At 23.3% G+C, this 16250-nt stretch overlaps 1 protein-coding gene across 7 annotated transcripts in view; it reads left to right on the forward strand.

The window, feature by feature from the left end:
- The window catches only part of LOC107996970 (protein argonaute-2), a 28881-nt gene extending 12908 nt beyond the window's left edge, over positions 1–15973 (forward strand). For all 7 annotated transcript variants that reach the window (XM_062083470.1, XM_062083471.1, XM_062083469.1 and 4 more), the window contains 10 exons: positions 48–328; positions 399–705; positions 795–1017; positions 1108–1255; positions 2824–3087; positions 3916–4234; positions 4580–4931; positions 5649–5982; positions 6068–6267; positions 7182–15973. In XM_062083470.1, coding sequence (XP_061939454.1) covers positions 48–328; positions 399–705; positions 795–1017; positions 1108–1255; positions 2824–3087; positions 3916–4234; positions 4580–4931; positions 5649–5982; positions 6068–6267; positions 7182–7290 — 2537 coding nt within the window. In that variant the 3' untranslated portion in view covers positions 7291–15973. The remainder of the gene's footprint in view (positions 1–47; positions 329–398; positions 706–794; positions 1018–1107; positions 1256–2823; positions 3088–3915; positions 4235–4579; positions 4932–5648; positions 5983–6067; positions 6268–7181) is intronic.
- The last annotated feature ends 277 nt before the right edge of the window (positions 15974–16250 follow it).

Raw genomic sequence — 16250 nt, forward strand, 5'->3', positions numbered from 1 at the left:
TAATTTTGAAACAAAAAAAAAAGATCTTATCAAATATATATTTATAGTGTTTTCATGTCCTCGGAGACCAAATATAGGACGTGAAGGCAGGCCAATTGTCTTAAGAGCTAATCACTTCCAAATAACAATGCCACGTGGTTATGTGCACCATTATGATATTAATATTCAACCTGATAAATGTCCTCGTAAAGTTAATAGAGAAATAATAGAAACAATGGTTCATGCATATACCAAAATATTTGGAACTCTTAAGCCTGTATTTGATGGAAGAAATAATTTATATACAAGGGACCCCTTGCCTATTGGTACTGATAAAATAGAATTAGAAGTAAGTATAATAAAAAACAAAACATATATTTTTTTCTTTTAAGATTTATTTTTTAATATTAATTTTTTAGGTAACACTGCCTGGTGAGGGTAAAGATAGAGTTTTCAGAGTTGTGATAAAATGGTTGGCTCAAGTTTCACTATTTGCATTAGAAGAAGCTTTAGAAGGACGAACAAGACAAATTCCATATGATGCTATACTTGCTTTAGATGTTGTAATGAGGCATTTACCATCTATGACATATACTCCAGTAGGTAGATCATTCTTTAGCACACCAGATGGATATTATCATCCATTAGGTGGTGGAAGAGAAGTTTGGTTTGGTTTTCATCAATCAGTTAGGCCATCTCAATGGAAAATGATGTTAAATATTGATGGTAAATATATAAGATATATTAAAATATAATCTAATTAAAATACAATATAATATGAAAATAATTTTTATATATATGTAATTATCTTACAGTATCTGCAACTGCATTTTATAAAGCACAACCTGTCATAGAATTTATGTGTGAAGTATTAGACATTCGAGATATAGGAGACCAAAAAAGACCTTTAACAGATTCTCAACGAGTTAAATTTACCAAAGAAATTAAAGGACTTAAAATTGAAATCACACATTGTGGAACAATGAGGCGAAAATACAGAGTGTGTAATGTTACACGTAAACCTGCTCAAATGCAATCGTAAGTATATTTAAAAGTAATCATAATATATATGTATATATGTACATATATATATAATGTATATACTTATAATATTTGTGAAAATTTTAGATTCCCGTTACAATTAGAAAATGGACAAACAGTTGAGTGTACAGTTGCAAAATATTTCTTAGATAAGTATAAAATGAAGTTACGTCATCCATATCTTCCATGTCTTCAAGTTGGACAGGAACATAAACATACATATTTGCCACTTGAGGTTTGTTTTTAATAATTTTATTCAATAAATTTTAAAACATAATGTTTATATTTTCATTGAATATTTTTAGATTATTATATAAGTAATATAACATAAATTTCATATAGCAAAAATAATAGAAAAAAATGTAATCTTTCGCTATAATTCTTTTGCTATAAGATAAATAATGTTAATGTTTATATTTGAGAAACATATTATTGAGAAATTCTTCAAAATTGTAAAGAGGAGTATTTCATTCATTATACGATGCTGTATGATCTTATAGATGAAATTTTAATGTATTTATTTTTACAATTATATTAGATCTATCAAAAATAATTAAAAATAAGTAGATTTGCATTTTTTCAAAAAATTTTTTTTTTAAATTTTTAATATATACTTATTGATATGACAAGATTTATTAATAATTTTCTTAATATGTAATTTTATTCTGAATTGAAAGACATTTTTACATAAATTGTTTGTAAATAACATATAAACAATTAATTTGAATTATAATCAAATGTAATTAATAATTATAATAGTTACTAATTGTATATTTATTCCTTGAAAAATTGCATAATTATATCTTAAAGATATAAATTGACATTATTTTTAGTATATAATTTTTATGATTATAAAAATTAAATTCGTTGTATTTTATTATTTGATGGTTGAAAATAAGCTATACTTGTTGTTATTATGAATGAATTAATTAGAAGTTTAATTAATTATAACTATGAAAATATAATGAAAATATATAAAATCAAGAATGAAAGAATAGAATAAATAAAAAATTTAGATAATGATTTTAAAAATAATTTTAAAGATTGAAATAAATATGAATATTAATATAAAAAAATATCTATTGAAGTTTATTTTCCAAGTTATAAGTGATATAATTTTGCTTTTTAAAATTAGGCTAATTCTATCTTCATCACATTCTATTCTATTTAATGTAAAATTAAATTAGATATGGTTTAATAAATAAACTTCAATTGATATTTTTGCATACCAACTTTTATGTTTGTTTTATTCAAGAATTATTAAACATAATTTATAATTGATATTATAATTATAATTTTTATTTATATTTAAATTTCTTTTTCTATTTTGTTGAACTACTTTATATATTCTTACACAGAATTATATATAGAATATATATATAAAACGTCTTTGGACATATTTATTCTAAATATTGAACAAGCCCAAAAATTTATATACAAAAATGGTCGAGCTTTATTAAGTTAAAATCAATTTAAATTATTTTATTTCTATATTTTTTATTTTATCTCCATTTTGCTTCATTTAACGTCATTTAATAAATTTTAATTGCCTATAACATAATAAATTAATTTCAACTGATACTTCTATATATCAACTTTTTGTTTGTTTCAATCTCTAAATTCGATTTTTCAAATATCGATCTGTCTTTATATATTAATATCTTGTATATATTAGAAATTTTTTAGATAAATATAATGTTTTATAATTATACATTCATATAAAATTATTTATATATTTATTATATAATTATATAAATATTATTATATATATAATTTTTAAGTATTCTATATATATGTTACTAGGTCTGCAATATTGTTGCTGGGCAACGTTGTATCAAAAAATTGACTGATATGCAGACTTCTACTATGATAAAAGCTACAGCTCGTTCTGCTCCAGATCGCGAAAGAGAAATAAATAATTTAGTTAGAAGAGCTGATTTTAATAATGATTCATATGTTCAAGAATTTGGTTTGACAATATCAAACAATATGATGGAAGTTAGAGGTCGTGTTCTACCTCCACCCAAACTTCAGTACGGAGGGCGCGTAAGTTCCCTCAGTGGACAGGTGAGAAACTTCCAACTTAATCAGTCAGGTCTAGACAAATCACACATTTGCAAAAGTTCTTATTTTTTTGAGATATTTGAAAAATTATTTGCTTATGTACTTGAAAATATAAAAATAAAATTCTTGCAATTATCATATAGTCTATAATGAAAATTTTAACTTAAATTTCTTTCTAATATTTTTACGAATTTTTTTTTATTAAAATAAAAATCTTAATAAATATGATTTTAATGAAAATATTAATTGAATATCAATGAATGAAATTTTTTTCAAAAGTAGTAATACATTTAGTTTTAACTTTTTCTATTATTAAAATGTATATAAAATTTAATAAAATGAAATTGTGCCAAATGAATGCATGAGTTTTAGACCTGGTTGATTTTGATGTGGACTGTTATTGTAATGAAAACAAATTATTTTTATAAACAATAAAAGCAATATAATTATTATTTCAAACATTATTCTTTAAAAAAAAATTTAGTTTTTTATTTAATATAATTTGCATTACATTTACAGTCCAATATCTTAATTACTATTTGATGCTCAGTTTTGTTCCATGCAGTAATGAAATAAAATAGATTCTTATTTATTTTGATTTATGATCTTATATATTTATATATTTTTATTTACATTATTTCTATAAATAATATGTAACTTTTCGAATTAAAAAAAAAATAAAAATAAAAAAATAATGATTGCATGGATTGTATAGAAACACTGGTGCATCGTTCTTATTTATTTATTATGATTTAAAATGTATATCATGATATTCAGTGATATATATCTTGTTTTCTTTTCTTTTTTTTTTTTCTTTTTTTTTTGGTAAAGACGAAACAACAAGCTATACCTAATGGTGGTGTTTGGGATATGCGTGGAAAACAATTTTTCACGGGTGTGGAAATTAGAGTTTGGGCAATTGCCTGCTTTGCTCCACAAAGAACTGTACGAGATGACGCAATACGTAATTTTATAGCACAATTACAAAGAATAAGCAATGATGCTGGGATGCCAATTATTGGGCAACCATGTTTTTGTAAATATGCTACTGGGCCAGATCAAGTAGAGCCCATGTTTAGATATTTAAAAGCAACATTTTCATCATTACAACTTGTTTGTGTTATATTACCTGGAAAAACGCCCGTATATGGTAATTATATATGTAATATTTTACATAATATAATAAGATACAATAAATTTTTATATAATGTTGTGTTGTATAATATATAAAATATAATAAAATACAATTCTATATTACTCTTGATAAGTTAGTTTTATAATAGATATTTTTTATTAAAAATATTCATATATAACTTATTGTATATAATTTATATACAATATAATTCTATGTTATATAGAATTTAATATAATTATTATTCCATATTCTACAATATATATAATGAAATATTCCTTGTATTATATAAGATTATATGATATATATAATATTGATAATATATTACTTTACATATATATTATATATTCTATTTGGTTATAGCTGAAGTCAAAAGAGTAGGAGATACATTATTGGGTATGGCAACGCAATGTGTGCAAGCAAAAAATGTTAATAAAACATCACCACAAACGCTGTCAAATTTATGTTTAAAAATTAATGTAAAATTAGGTGGTATTAATAGTATTCTAGTACCAACTATTAGACCAAAAGTATTTGATGAACCTGTTATATTTTTTGGAGCTGATGTGACTCATCCACCTGCTGGAGATAATAAAAAACCTAGCATAGCTGCAGTAGTTGCAAGTATGGATGCACATCCATCTCGATATGCAGCTACTGTTAGAGTTCAACAACATAGACAAGAAATTATTCAGGAACTTAGTTCAATGGTGAGGTAAGTAAATTCTATAAATTTTAATTTGTTCTATAAATATATATAATTTAATAATAAATTAATTTATTTGGTTTAAAAATATGTATATATAATTCTTAAAAATTTTGCGTAATATGAAATATATATAATAACTTAATATTTTTATTATAATTTTATTATAATTTAATATAAAAAAATATTATATGAGCTAATAAATATTTTGAGCAAATTAAACTTTTATAAATAAACAAAAACCATCAAAGATTTCAAGACCAATTTAAATTTTTAAAATAAAATAAAACAAATTAATAAATAAATAATAATAAAATAAGATATTTAATTTTTAGATTTAAAGATATTATATTAACCCTCGGTCACTGGATGCTTGAGCAGCGACGCGGGGTTCAAATGCCGAGTCATTTTGATCTATACTGAAAATTGTAAAACTTATGTAGTTTATACTTTTTACCTATATTAAGTAAGAAGCAAAAAAATGAAAATTGATTAGGAAGAATCATTATTAATGAATTTTTTTATTTTAAACAATTAATATTTTTTAAAATTTTTTTGAGCATTGAATACCTTTTTTACAATTCAACATATAAACAAATTTAATTGTAAAGAAAAAGCTAAATTTCTTTTCATATACATAAGAAATTTTATATAAATTTTATTAATTTTAACATGAAATAGATATTGTATCTAAATAAAAATAATTATATATTAATTTTTTTTAAGGGAACTTCTTCTTATGTTTTACAAAAGCACTGGAGGATATAAACCACTCAGAATAATTCTTTATCGTGATGGTGTCTCAGAAGGTCAATTTCTTCATGTTTTGCAACACGAGCTAACTGCCATTCGTGAAGCTTGTATTAAACTTGAAGCTGAATATAGACCTGGAATAACATTTGTTGTCGTTCAAAAGAGACATCACACTCGCTTATTTTGTTCAGAAAAAAGAGATCAAAGCGGTAAAAGCGGAAATATACCAGCGGGTACGACAGTTGATGTTTGTATAACGCATCCAACTGAATTTGATTTTTATTTATGTAGTCATCAAGGTATCCAGGTAAAAAAATTTAATTAAATATTTTTCTTTATTCTATTTATATGTAAATGTATTAATAAAAAATAATATATTATTTGTATTATAGGGCACGTCACGACCATCACATTATCATGTTTTGTGGGATGATAATCGTTTCGAAAGTGATGAATTACAGTCTCTAACTTATCAACTATGTCACACGTATGTCAGATGTACGAGATCTGTTAGTATACCTGCACCTGCATATTATGCTCATCTTGTAGCATTCCGAGCCAGATATCATTTGGTAGAAAAAGAGCATGATAGGTAAGTAAAAATGCATATGATTTTTTTCTTTTAATTATAAGATAATAATTAATAGCAATAAAAAATGATAATATTTATCTTATTGAAAATTTAACGGAGAATTTAAAAATTAAAATTTTGAGACAAATTAAATATTCTGAAATAAAAAATTTATTGTGTATCTCAAATAAAAAATCATTCATTTTAACTAAATTTATCATAAAAAAGTTATCATTAAAGTTTACATAATTATGTTTATTTTCGGTAAAAACTATAAATTTCCATTTAAAAATATTTAAAAAAGAAATAATTTAAATTCTAATTTTTTTTTAAGATTATAAATTAAATTTAATAATATAATATTTAATAATTTAATAATTTAATAATATAATAAATTAATATATTATTCAATTAAATTGATAATTATATGAAAAAGGATCAATATTTTTTAATTTTTCAAGTTATAAAAAAAACATACATATTTATGATTTATTGATGCTATTTATTAATCAATTTTTTTGTTGAACAAAAATATTATCGAAAAATATACATACATATGCGCATATTTAAATTCAAATTAATTAATCAATTTGCTTGTTTAAAAATTTGCTTTTCGAAAAATTATTATTGAAGTGTGTGTGTGTGTGTGCGCGCGCGCGCGCGCGTGTGTGTATACATAGATATATATCAACATTTAAATTTAAATTTATTAATTAATTTGTTTATTATTATTTTTTATAAGAAACTAGAAAAAATTTTTTTTATTTTATTACTTTTATATTATTTAAATAATTTTTATTGGTTTATTATTATGAGAAATGATCTTATTTTCTATTTATATATACTATTGTATTTTTTAATTATATAAAAATTTCTGATTATATATGAAAAATCCATGAAAAATGAATTTAAAATTAATCATTTTTTTTTTGCAGTGGAGAAGGATCTCACCAATCTGGCTGCAGTGAAGACAGAACACCAGGTGCAATGGCAAGAGCTATCACAGTTCATGCAAATACAAAGCGGGTTATGTACTTTGCATAATTCTCTTTTGAATTTTTCTTATACACATGCAATTGATACAAAAAATAATAATCATCATATCTTATGAAGATATTTCTAGACTATTTAAATATTAGATAATCTTCTTGAGTGGTCAATTTTTTTTTGCTTATTTTTATAATCAAATATGTCGAAAATATACCTAAAATATGTCAAATAATTTTTTATTAAGCTTGGTTTTTTCCTTTTTTTATGTTCTATTTAATATATTGTCGATTAGGTTTTAGGCAAATTTTCTAACATTTTAGTAAGTAGGTATTAAAAGAGGTGCTTTTAGTTAATCATGTTTTAGATTGATGCAGCTTGACCGGTGTGTCGTTTTGCGATAAAGATCACACGAATAAATAATATAAGAAATCAGCTGCCGTGGATATTACGCTTATTTCTTTTTTTTAGAGGTTAAATTTCCTCTAGCATTTGTAGAATACAAAAATATCACATTAAAACATAAATTCATGATTGTATAAATCGCTTTGCAAGACTGTTATCTTGTTGTTTATATGTAGTTATATCATTTGATCAGTCATTTTTTATATATATATATAAAAAAAAGAAAAAAAAAAGAAAAAAAAAATTAGATTTCCAAGTCATATGAGGATAAAATATTAGCATGTATAGTCTATCTTCATGCTTAGCATATTTGTTATTATGCAACTATGATTCTATCTTATGACACTATGATTCTTTATAATATCATATCTTTTATGTCTATCATATTTATCATAAGCATTAAAAAATTTGGCCACATCAAGTAATGAATTGTCAATCAAGAAAATATATCTAATTTAATATTATAAATTGAAAATCCAGAAGTACATGTTTTATTCTATTTGGTTTAGTTGCACAGGTACTATTTTTTGCATGTGGAACGAGAATTATGATATAGCTTGAACTGTGGTACTTTATTCATATCAACTATACATTAACGTAACATTTTGACAAAGGTAAATGAATACATACCTTTTATCTGGTGTTTCAAATATGCAACATTATCTCTTCAGGCAAAACAAGTACTTTTAAGTGAAATCTTTATGGCATTAGATTCGGGTTGATAACTAACGCCCTATCAACGCAGAAAATAATTCAGATAAGAATAGAATAGGGATAATTCAACTAATGCAAAATAAATCAGAAATATAATGTGAAATTATTAGGATAAGATTTGTTTTATTTGTTGTAAAACAAAAATTTTAAGGTCCTCAAGTTTTATTTAAAAAAAATTCATCATTTATGATTCATCTACAAATTGAATCTATTTAAATGGAACAATAATCTTAATTGATACAATAATTGTATTAAGAGCCTTGCAAGTAATTACAATCTAGAGGCAATAGATAGGATAATAAAGTGTATAAATATGTATTGATGCCGTGCCCCATAAATTGTTTATTATATATTGTTAGAATCATTAATACACTAAAAAAAATTTTTATGATTTTTATTGTTTTACACATAAGATTTATATTACGCAATCTTTTAAAATTATAATTTTATTTTATTTAATAAAAAACAGTATTAATAATCACTAAATATCATATCATTAAATGATTGAATAAAATAAAAGATTGTGAAATTCAAATTCTTGATAAATATATTCAAATGAAATTTTACAAAATATATTCAATGAAATTTGATTTAATGTAAAAAAAAAATTTATAAATAGACAATAAAAACAAAAATTTTAGTCTAATGTTTGATATTTTAATAAAGATTCTAAACAAAATAAGAAAAAAATCGTTTTAAAACTATTAATATTAGTAAAATTTGGATAATAGTGTAAGTTGGTATTTAAAATTTGTAGAACTTTGTGCATTAATGATTCTAATTTTAGATTTACAAGTGATACAATGTTAATATTATCTTGGAAAGTATGAAAAGGACCTTAATCTATCAATAATATTTATTCTAGTTATAAATTTAAGTCCATAATGTAGACTATCACTTATAACATTTAATACCTAGTTTCTGACTTTGTGACAGATTAGGTAACTTGTTATGTATGGTTTGAGTAAAAGAGTGTAATTCTTGAATACTGTTTACAAGAACAGTTAGGCAGATGAATCAATTTCAAACATTTGAAGGCAGCAGATAAGCAAATGCAAATATTAAAATCGGTATGCAAATTGAAAAAAAATTGCAATTTCCGATTAATGATTAAAAAAATAAACAAAAATTTATTGTCCGTAAGGGTGTGAAGGTACCAAAATAGATGCGAAAATAATGCTTAAATAATGATGAATTACGAATCCATTTTAATCGTAATAAGGTCGACGATTAGAATTAAGTCAATCTAACTATTGCAGAACATTGCAGTGTAAATATATATATTCGGTGCGCAAGTAAATACCAAAATTGAAAAGATATCGAAGAAATAACTAAAGCATTGTCATGAAATCATATAATTCAAGAAAAACATTCATTATTCGATTACTCACATTTCATATCTCAAAATAAATAATTCGTTACGTAGTGATATTTTTCCTTCAAAGTTTGTGATGGCATTTGATATTTTCCTGCGCCCGATCAAAAACTAGCCTCCATTTGTAAATATACCTCAGTAATTTATCTATACATCACTATCCCATTTAGTAAATAATGCTCGATGGGCAATAGGTGGAATGGTTACAAAGATTTTTGTAATTTTTATTTTAATTAGATGAATTAAGATATTAGTTATATATATATATATATATATATATTGTTTATTGATCTTTTAAATCTCGTATAAAAAATTGCACTGAAACGAAAAAAATACCGATTGGAGTTCAGTTTTGATAATATACATGAATTTATGCAGCGCGTCGTAAACTTGTACCTAAAAAAAGCACGTGGCAATTTAAAAAAAATCTTCAAAGAAACGGGTTTATGAAATACATTACTTAGTACGTAATAAAAATAACCGGATCTATTCACAAAACAGAAGAGTTTACTTCCTACCACGAGTCCCAGACATTTTAATATAAGGCAAATAATTTATATTTGTATATCTATATTATAAATATTATGTATGTATATATATATATATATGTGTGTGTGTGTGCATATATATATATATCTTAGCATACATATATATATGCATATGCGAAGATTAACTGTATTGCATTTGTTAACAAATGCCGTGTGCAAAGAATACATATGAATTATGCAACAATTCCAGGAATAAGATGACATTAAACATCCTTGTATTTCGAAGAGCTTTACGGGTTACATCGTAATTAATTATATTTGCAAGTGATCAATTTTCATAATTAATTAATAAGCTATATTATCTTTAAAAAAGATATCTATTATTCTCAAAAGGTTATAATCGTCAGTGTTTTTAAGTGGCGTTCATCGATAAACTTAATAAAAATTAAGCAAATCGATTTCTATAAATTATGAATTATTAATACAATTTTGAATGTTTATTAAATCATTTTACAGTATTAATATTAATTCATTATCGACTCCACTGTAATATTATCTCAGCACAAAATTATGTAGATAAATTGCGATTCTTTGTTTTAGTGTTTGTAAGTGACTCGCAAAGCGCCACCAAAGACCTTGACGTTGCAATATTATGATTTTCATTCAAGTTTTATTTAGATTTATAAAGGAAAATGTATTAATGAGATTAATACGATGTTAAACGGATATTGGTCAAATTTCAGGAAATGCAATTAAATAAATATATAATACACAATTTTAGATAAATAGAAACTAGTATAACTAGTGATGAACAAAATATTAGTACAGATAATATTTCATTATGAAATTTACAATAGTTTCGAAAAATATTTCTTTCAATGAAATATATTATAAATCATGAATATGTTAAATAATTATGCAATTACAAAAATAACAGAATATATATCGGGAACTATTAAAAAAAAATATTATGATTCTTATAATTTTGTATTGTAATTTGTTAAATTATTTTGTTTAATATTTTATATGAAACTTTTTTATTATTATTTTTTCAAATCATTTGTACACTAAATATTGTTCAAATATAATATAATAATAATATAAGCAATATGCTTTGAATTGTTACTAATATATGTTGAAAGTAATAATTTTTTTTCAAATTTAATTTTCTCATATTTCTGTACAAGTTTAAAATATTGAAAAAAATAATTTACATCACATTTTTATAGTACATCAATCAAAGAGGTTTGAAAATCTCTATTTTCTCATTCTATTAATAAAATATTGAATAGTTTAAATAGGCTGTTAAATAATTGTTAAACAATTATTTAATAATTTTTTAAGGCTAATTTAATATTAAGTTCTTAATATTATTAAAAATTGCATTGAAAAACATTTTAAATATTTTGTTATACTAATATTCAGGATCTTCATATATTTTATTATATGCAATTCTTTACAAATTTTGTTGAATTACGATATTTTTAAAAATTTTTAAATTTAATAAGCTATTCTTCTTACTTATTTAATATCAACCATTTCTTACGATGTTTTCTACATTACAGACTTTTCTTCCCTGTTTTTTTTAAGAATAACTTATATTGTCTTAAAATATTCATTATTTAATTTTTGATGTTAATAATTTAATTACATTTTTGATTATTAGTTTGTATTAATTATTCTTAGTACAATTAAATAAGATTTTTTTTTATTTATGCAAATGTAATGTTTCTGGTGCTTTTTTCAGCTTTATTTATTTTTCTTATTTATGTATTTCCTACTTTTTCCATGATTTTATTAATTATTTAGAATTATTAGTTTAAATCTTGAAATTTTGAAAATAAATTTTCTATAATTATCACTCGTATTTTAGTAAAAATAATTTCCTATATATAATTCATTATTTTCTGTTAATCAACAGTTATTTAACATGAATATTTAATTGATAATCTCGAAAATTAAATATTTGGAGAATTTTATAAGCATAATTATAATATAATTTTTCTCCATTTTTTCACGATTATAAATAATTTTATTGTTACAAACAACAGACAAAAGATTACTTGTGTTAATATTTTTGTTCATCATTCTATATTTACATGCAGAAAGAAAGAAAAAAAAATCAATAGTTTCGTATAGCACTTAAAGAATTTCTATAATATTTTTACAATACTTTTTCTTTCTCTTTTGCTTTTCCTACGAAGTTTTAACCACTAGCCGTTAATTTTTTTCCGCAAATGTGTGAAAGAAATAATAATTTCTTTCTCTGCGAAAGCGTCAAGAATTTACTGTAGCATAAGTTTATTTCACTTAAGCACTAAAAAACGTACACATATAAAAGCGCTTAAGGGTATAGATGTGAAAAACTGTCAGCTTTAAGAATGTCAGAATCTTGAAAAAAAATTCAGTGATGGCGTTCCCAATGAATTTTATTAATCCAAGCATCATGATATAGTATCGTAGTTTTTAGGATTGTCTAGTTAATTCCGTTTTGAAATGCGAATGTGTTGTACCTACCAATACCGCCGAATTGAATACAAACGAATAAGCATTGAAATAAGGGAATATTTGAATAAAAATGATCATTAATGATGATAATAATTAGCCGACTGTAAAAGTAACGCTTTATAGGCTAAGCTATACTTGTGTAATTTCTTGTCGAGCGTGCTCTGATTTCTTGTCTACACGCGCTTTTTCATCACTGATCTCAGAGGATGTTTGCGCACCTTTTATTATGTTGCTATGTATATGTTAGAGCACGAGCTCTCTTAACCCCTTTTTACTAATGAGCTCGAGCATCTTAATTATTATAAGGAAAGGTTTATGCAAATTTGTGATTTCAATGTAAATTACAACCAAATACGTTCGCTGTTTGTAGGAAGTCATTCGGACGACTTTCATTCTACCGTTAACAAAAATATCGATAATTTGCAGATTTTTGTAAAGTTTCATTAGCGATCAATGTTTTCACATTCAGATTTATTATTTCCATCAATTGTATTTAATGCAAAAGTGATGTGAATTTCTTTAGAAGAGATTAATCATGAGAGCAATTTTTATATAAAAATACATAAAATGTTTTGTGTAATTAAAATTATTTTTAGTTATTTAATCACAAAATGCGAATACATTTAACATGAACAAATATTCTGCTATAAATTTAGATTAGTTAAAGAGAACACATTTTTTTTTGTTTTAATATTTTTTTTTTTTTTAAAATCATTAAAATTTAGTTACATTATAATTGACAATTAACAAACATTTGCACACTGACATAAATGTGAAAAAAATATACAATGTTTTTTTTCAATTTTAATTAAATATTCACTTATTACAATTACAATTAATAATGTGGCAGATATTATATATCCATATGATTGATCGATTGAAACGAAAATTGCATTTACTTTTGTGCGAGTCCAGTGATACGTTATGAACGTTTGATGCATAATTTTTTTATAGAGACCTGATTTCATAAGTTCACGAGGAACAATGTATGTGTCGAGTATATCGCGGATGTAAAAATTGTGCGAAAAAAGGAATAAATTACAAGCGAATAAATCGAAGAAGTGCCAAAAAATAATTATATTGGAATGCGTTATATTGAAAGCTGATTTTATCGAAAAGTATTGCTGATAAGCAAAGAATGCAAATAAGAGAAATAAGTAATATAAATCTTGCCATCGAAATTTGAATTGGCAAATTTCTATTTGTAGCCGAAATACGAATTGTAGCGAAGACGTGACATCAATTATTTATTTTCGAATGATTAGAAAATTTTTTAAATAAATCTATTGAATTTTGAAAATTTACAAATTTTCTTTAAAGTTTTATATTACGTCTTATATTACATGCGAACTATTTTAGTTTCAAATGTTTTTTATACAAGAATGTAAAAGTGAGAAAAACATTCGAATGCTATTGTACCTGTTGGATTTCGAAAAAAAAAAAAAGAAAAAAAATACAAATCCAAAAAATATGTCTCGGTATTAATGTTTGTATGATTGTCAATGCTATTTTTAAAAATTATATATTATATTATTTTTATTACAATAATTTCTTAGTTCCAATATTATTTTAAATATATATTATGTGTATTTATTTGTTCATATATGTTAATTATTTATTTTCTTGAATGATAAAAATTTCTACAAATTATAGAATAAATAATTTTTTATATATTTTTTAATTTATCGAAATATATTAATTTATTGATTTAATGAGATGATTAAATTTTGACAACAATTAAAATTTTTTATTGTTTTTTTATTCTAATACACATGCGAGGTAATAAGTAAATAATTATATCGCCAGAAAGTAAAATACATAACCGGGTTATTGAATATTTACTTATACATTTTGTTGAAAATAATTTGAAAGAGAAAAACAAGAAATACGAGAAATCGAAATACGTGTAATCGAAATAATTGTGAGATTATTAGAAAAATGTCGTCCGTCCTACAAACTGCCTTGTTCAATTAAATTTGACATCCCACCGGATGAAAAAAAAAAAGAGTTGTATAAATCTTCCTTAATATCTACAAGTGCCTGGCGCTTTACTTGCGCGTGTTTGACGTGGCAAATAATAAGTTTGAATTTATTGCGAGTAAAGATTTTCAAAATTTTAAAGAGGATGAAAGTGCGCGGGAGAAAAAGAGAGAGAAAAAAGAGAACATCATAATAAAAAAACAGTATGTGTGTGAAAGTGTGAAAGTTAGAGCGAAAGCGATAGAAACGTTTACTATCGAATATATAAAAAGTGAAAAATCTTAAAAATCGAGGTGACCATTTTCTGAGTTTCATAGTTGGACATCCAGCCTTCACGTACAATAAAAAAATTTAAATTTTGCACAATACAACTATTACGTATTCAAACTTTTATATAATATGTATGTGACGTGTTGTATGAGTTGCATATTATTATATAATGCAATGACGCCTCTCGTTAACCCTCTATAATCTATATAAAGTTCATGCGAATAATCTAAGAATTTTTTTATTTCTAAAATTTCTGTAAATATTGTTATATACCGTAGTTATATTATACGATCCGTATTGTAAAAAATAGAACAATTTTTTTTGCATAAATGGGTCATATTATAATAAGAATAGAATCGTAATAAAAAAAAATCGATCTATCGAACTAGATTTTAAAAGCAATTGATGACGGTGAAACTAAAATATTCATGTAATCATATTCGAATGCTTCTTTTTGTAGTTTTAGATCTCGAAAGAGTTATAAGCGGAATATGTAAATTTATAAACGAAGACATTTAGAAATGATCTTGTTGAAGAATTTTAAAACGTTGGAATCGTGAATATGTGAAATATTCATATTAAAGAATTTCATGATTGTATGTTAATGATCACTGTTAAAAAGATAATTCTCTGTATAGAAAATTTTTGGAGATATTTTTAAATAAGAAAGTTCAAAAAATTGAAATTCAAGATCATTTCGAAAATTTCTTCTATTGTATAATTTTTAAAAACGATAATTCAAAGAGGAAGCATTTGCAATTTGCATTTGTAAGCATTTTACGTTTACAAACATTATATATATATCTATATATCATTTTATCATCCTCCATCTTTAAACACGCTAGACAATTTTAAGAATATTCTTTAAAGATAATTTGTCAGATACGCATGAAATGCATGAAAATCATAGATTTGTAGAGGGTTCAGATACGTATAATATGAAATAGCTGTATTATGTCATGGATTCTAACATTACATAATAAATGCAATTTGAAATTAATTCTTTTGCGCTTTAACTTTCTCATCTTTTTCTTTTCTATCATTTTACATCTGATATAATTAGTTGAATTTATTTCATTCCTAACAATAACAACAACAACAATAATAATAATAATAATAATAATAATAATAATAATAATAATAATAATAATAATAACAATAATAATAATAATAATAAATAAGTTCATTAATAAATTTATTTTACACACATTGTACCTTGAAAATTTATATATATTTATATAAAAACATGATTCTCAGAATTTGAAGCTTTTTAGAAC

Source organism: Apis cerana, linkage group LG13, assembly GCF_029169275.1.
Source record: "Apis cerana isolate GH-2021 linkage group LG13, AcerK_1.0, whole genome shotgun sequence".
In the NCBI taxonomy this organism is placed as follows: Eukaryota; Metazoa; Arthropoda; class Insecta; order Hymenoptera; family Apidae; genus Apis; species Apis cerana.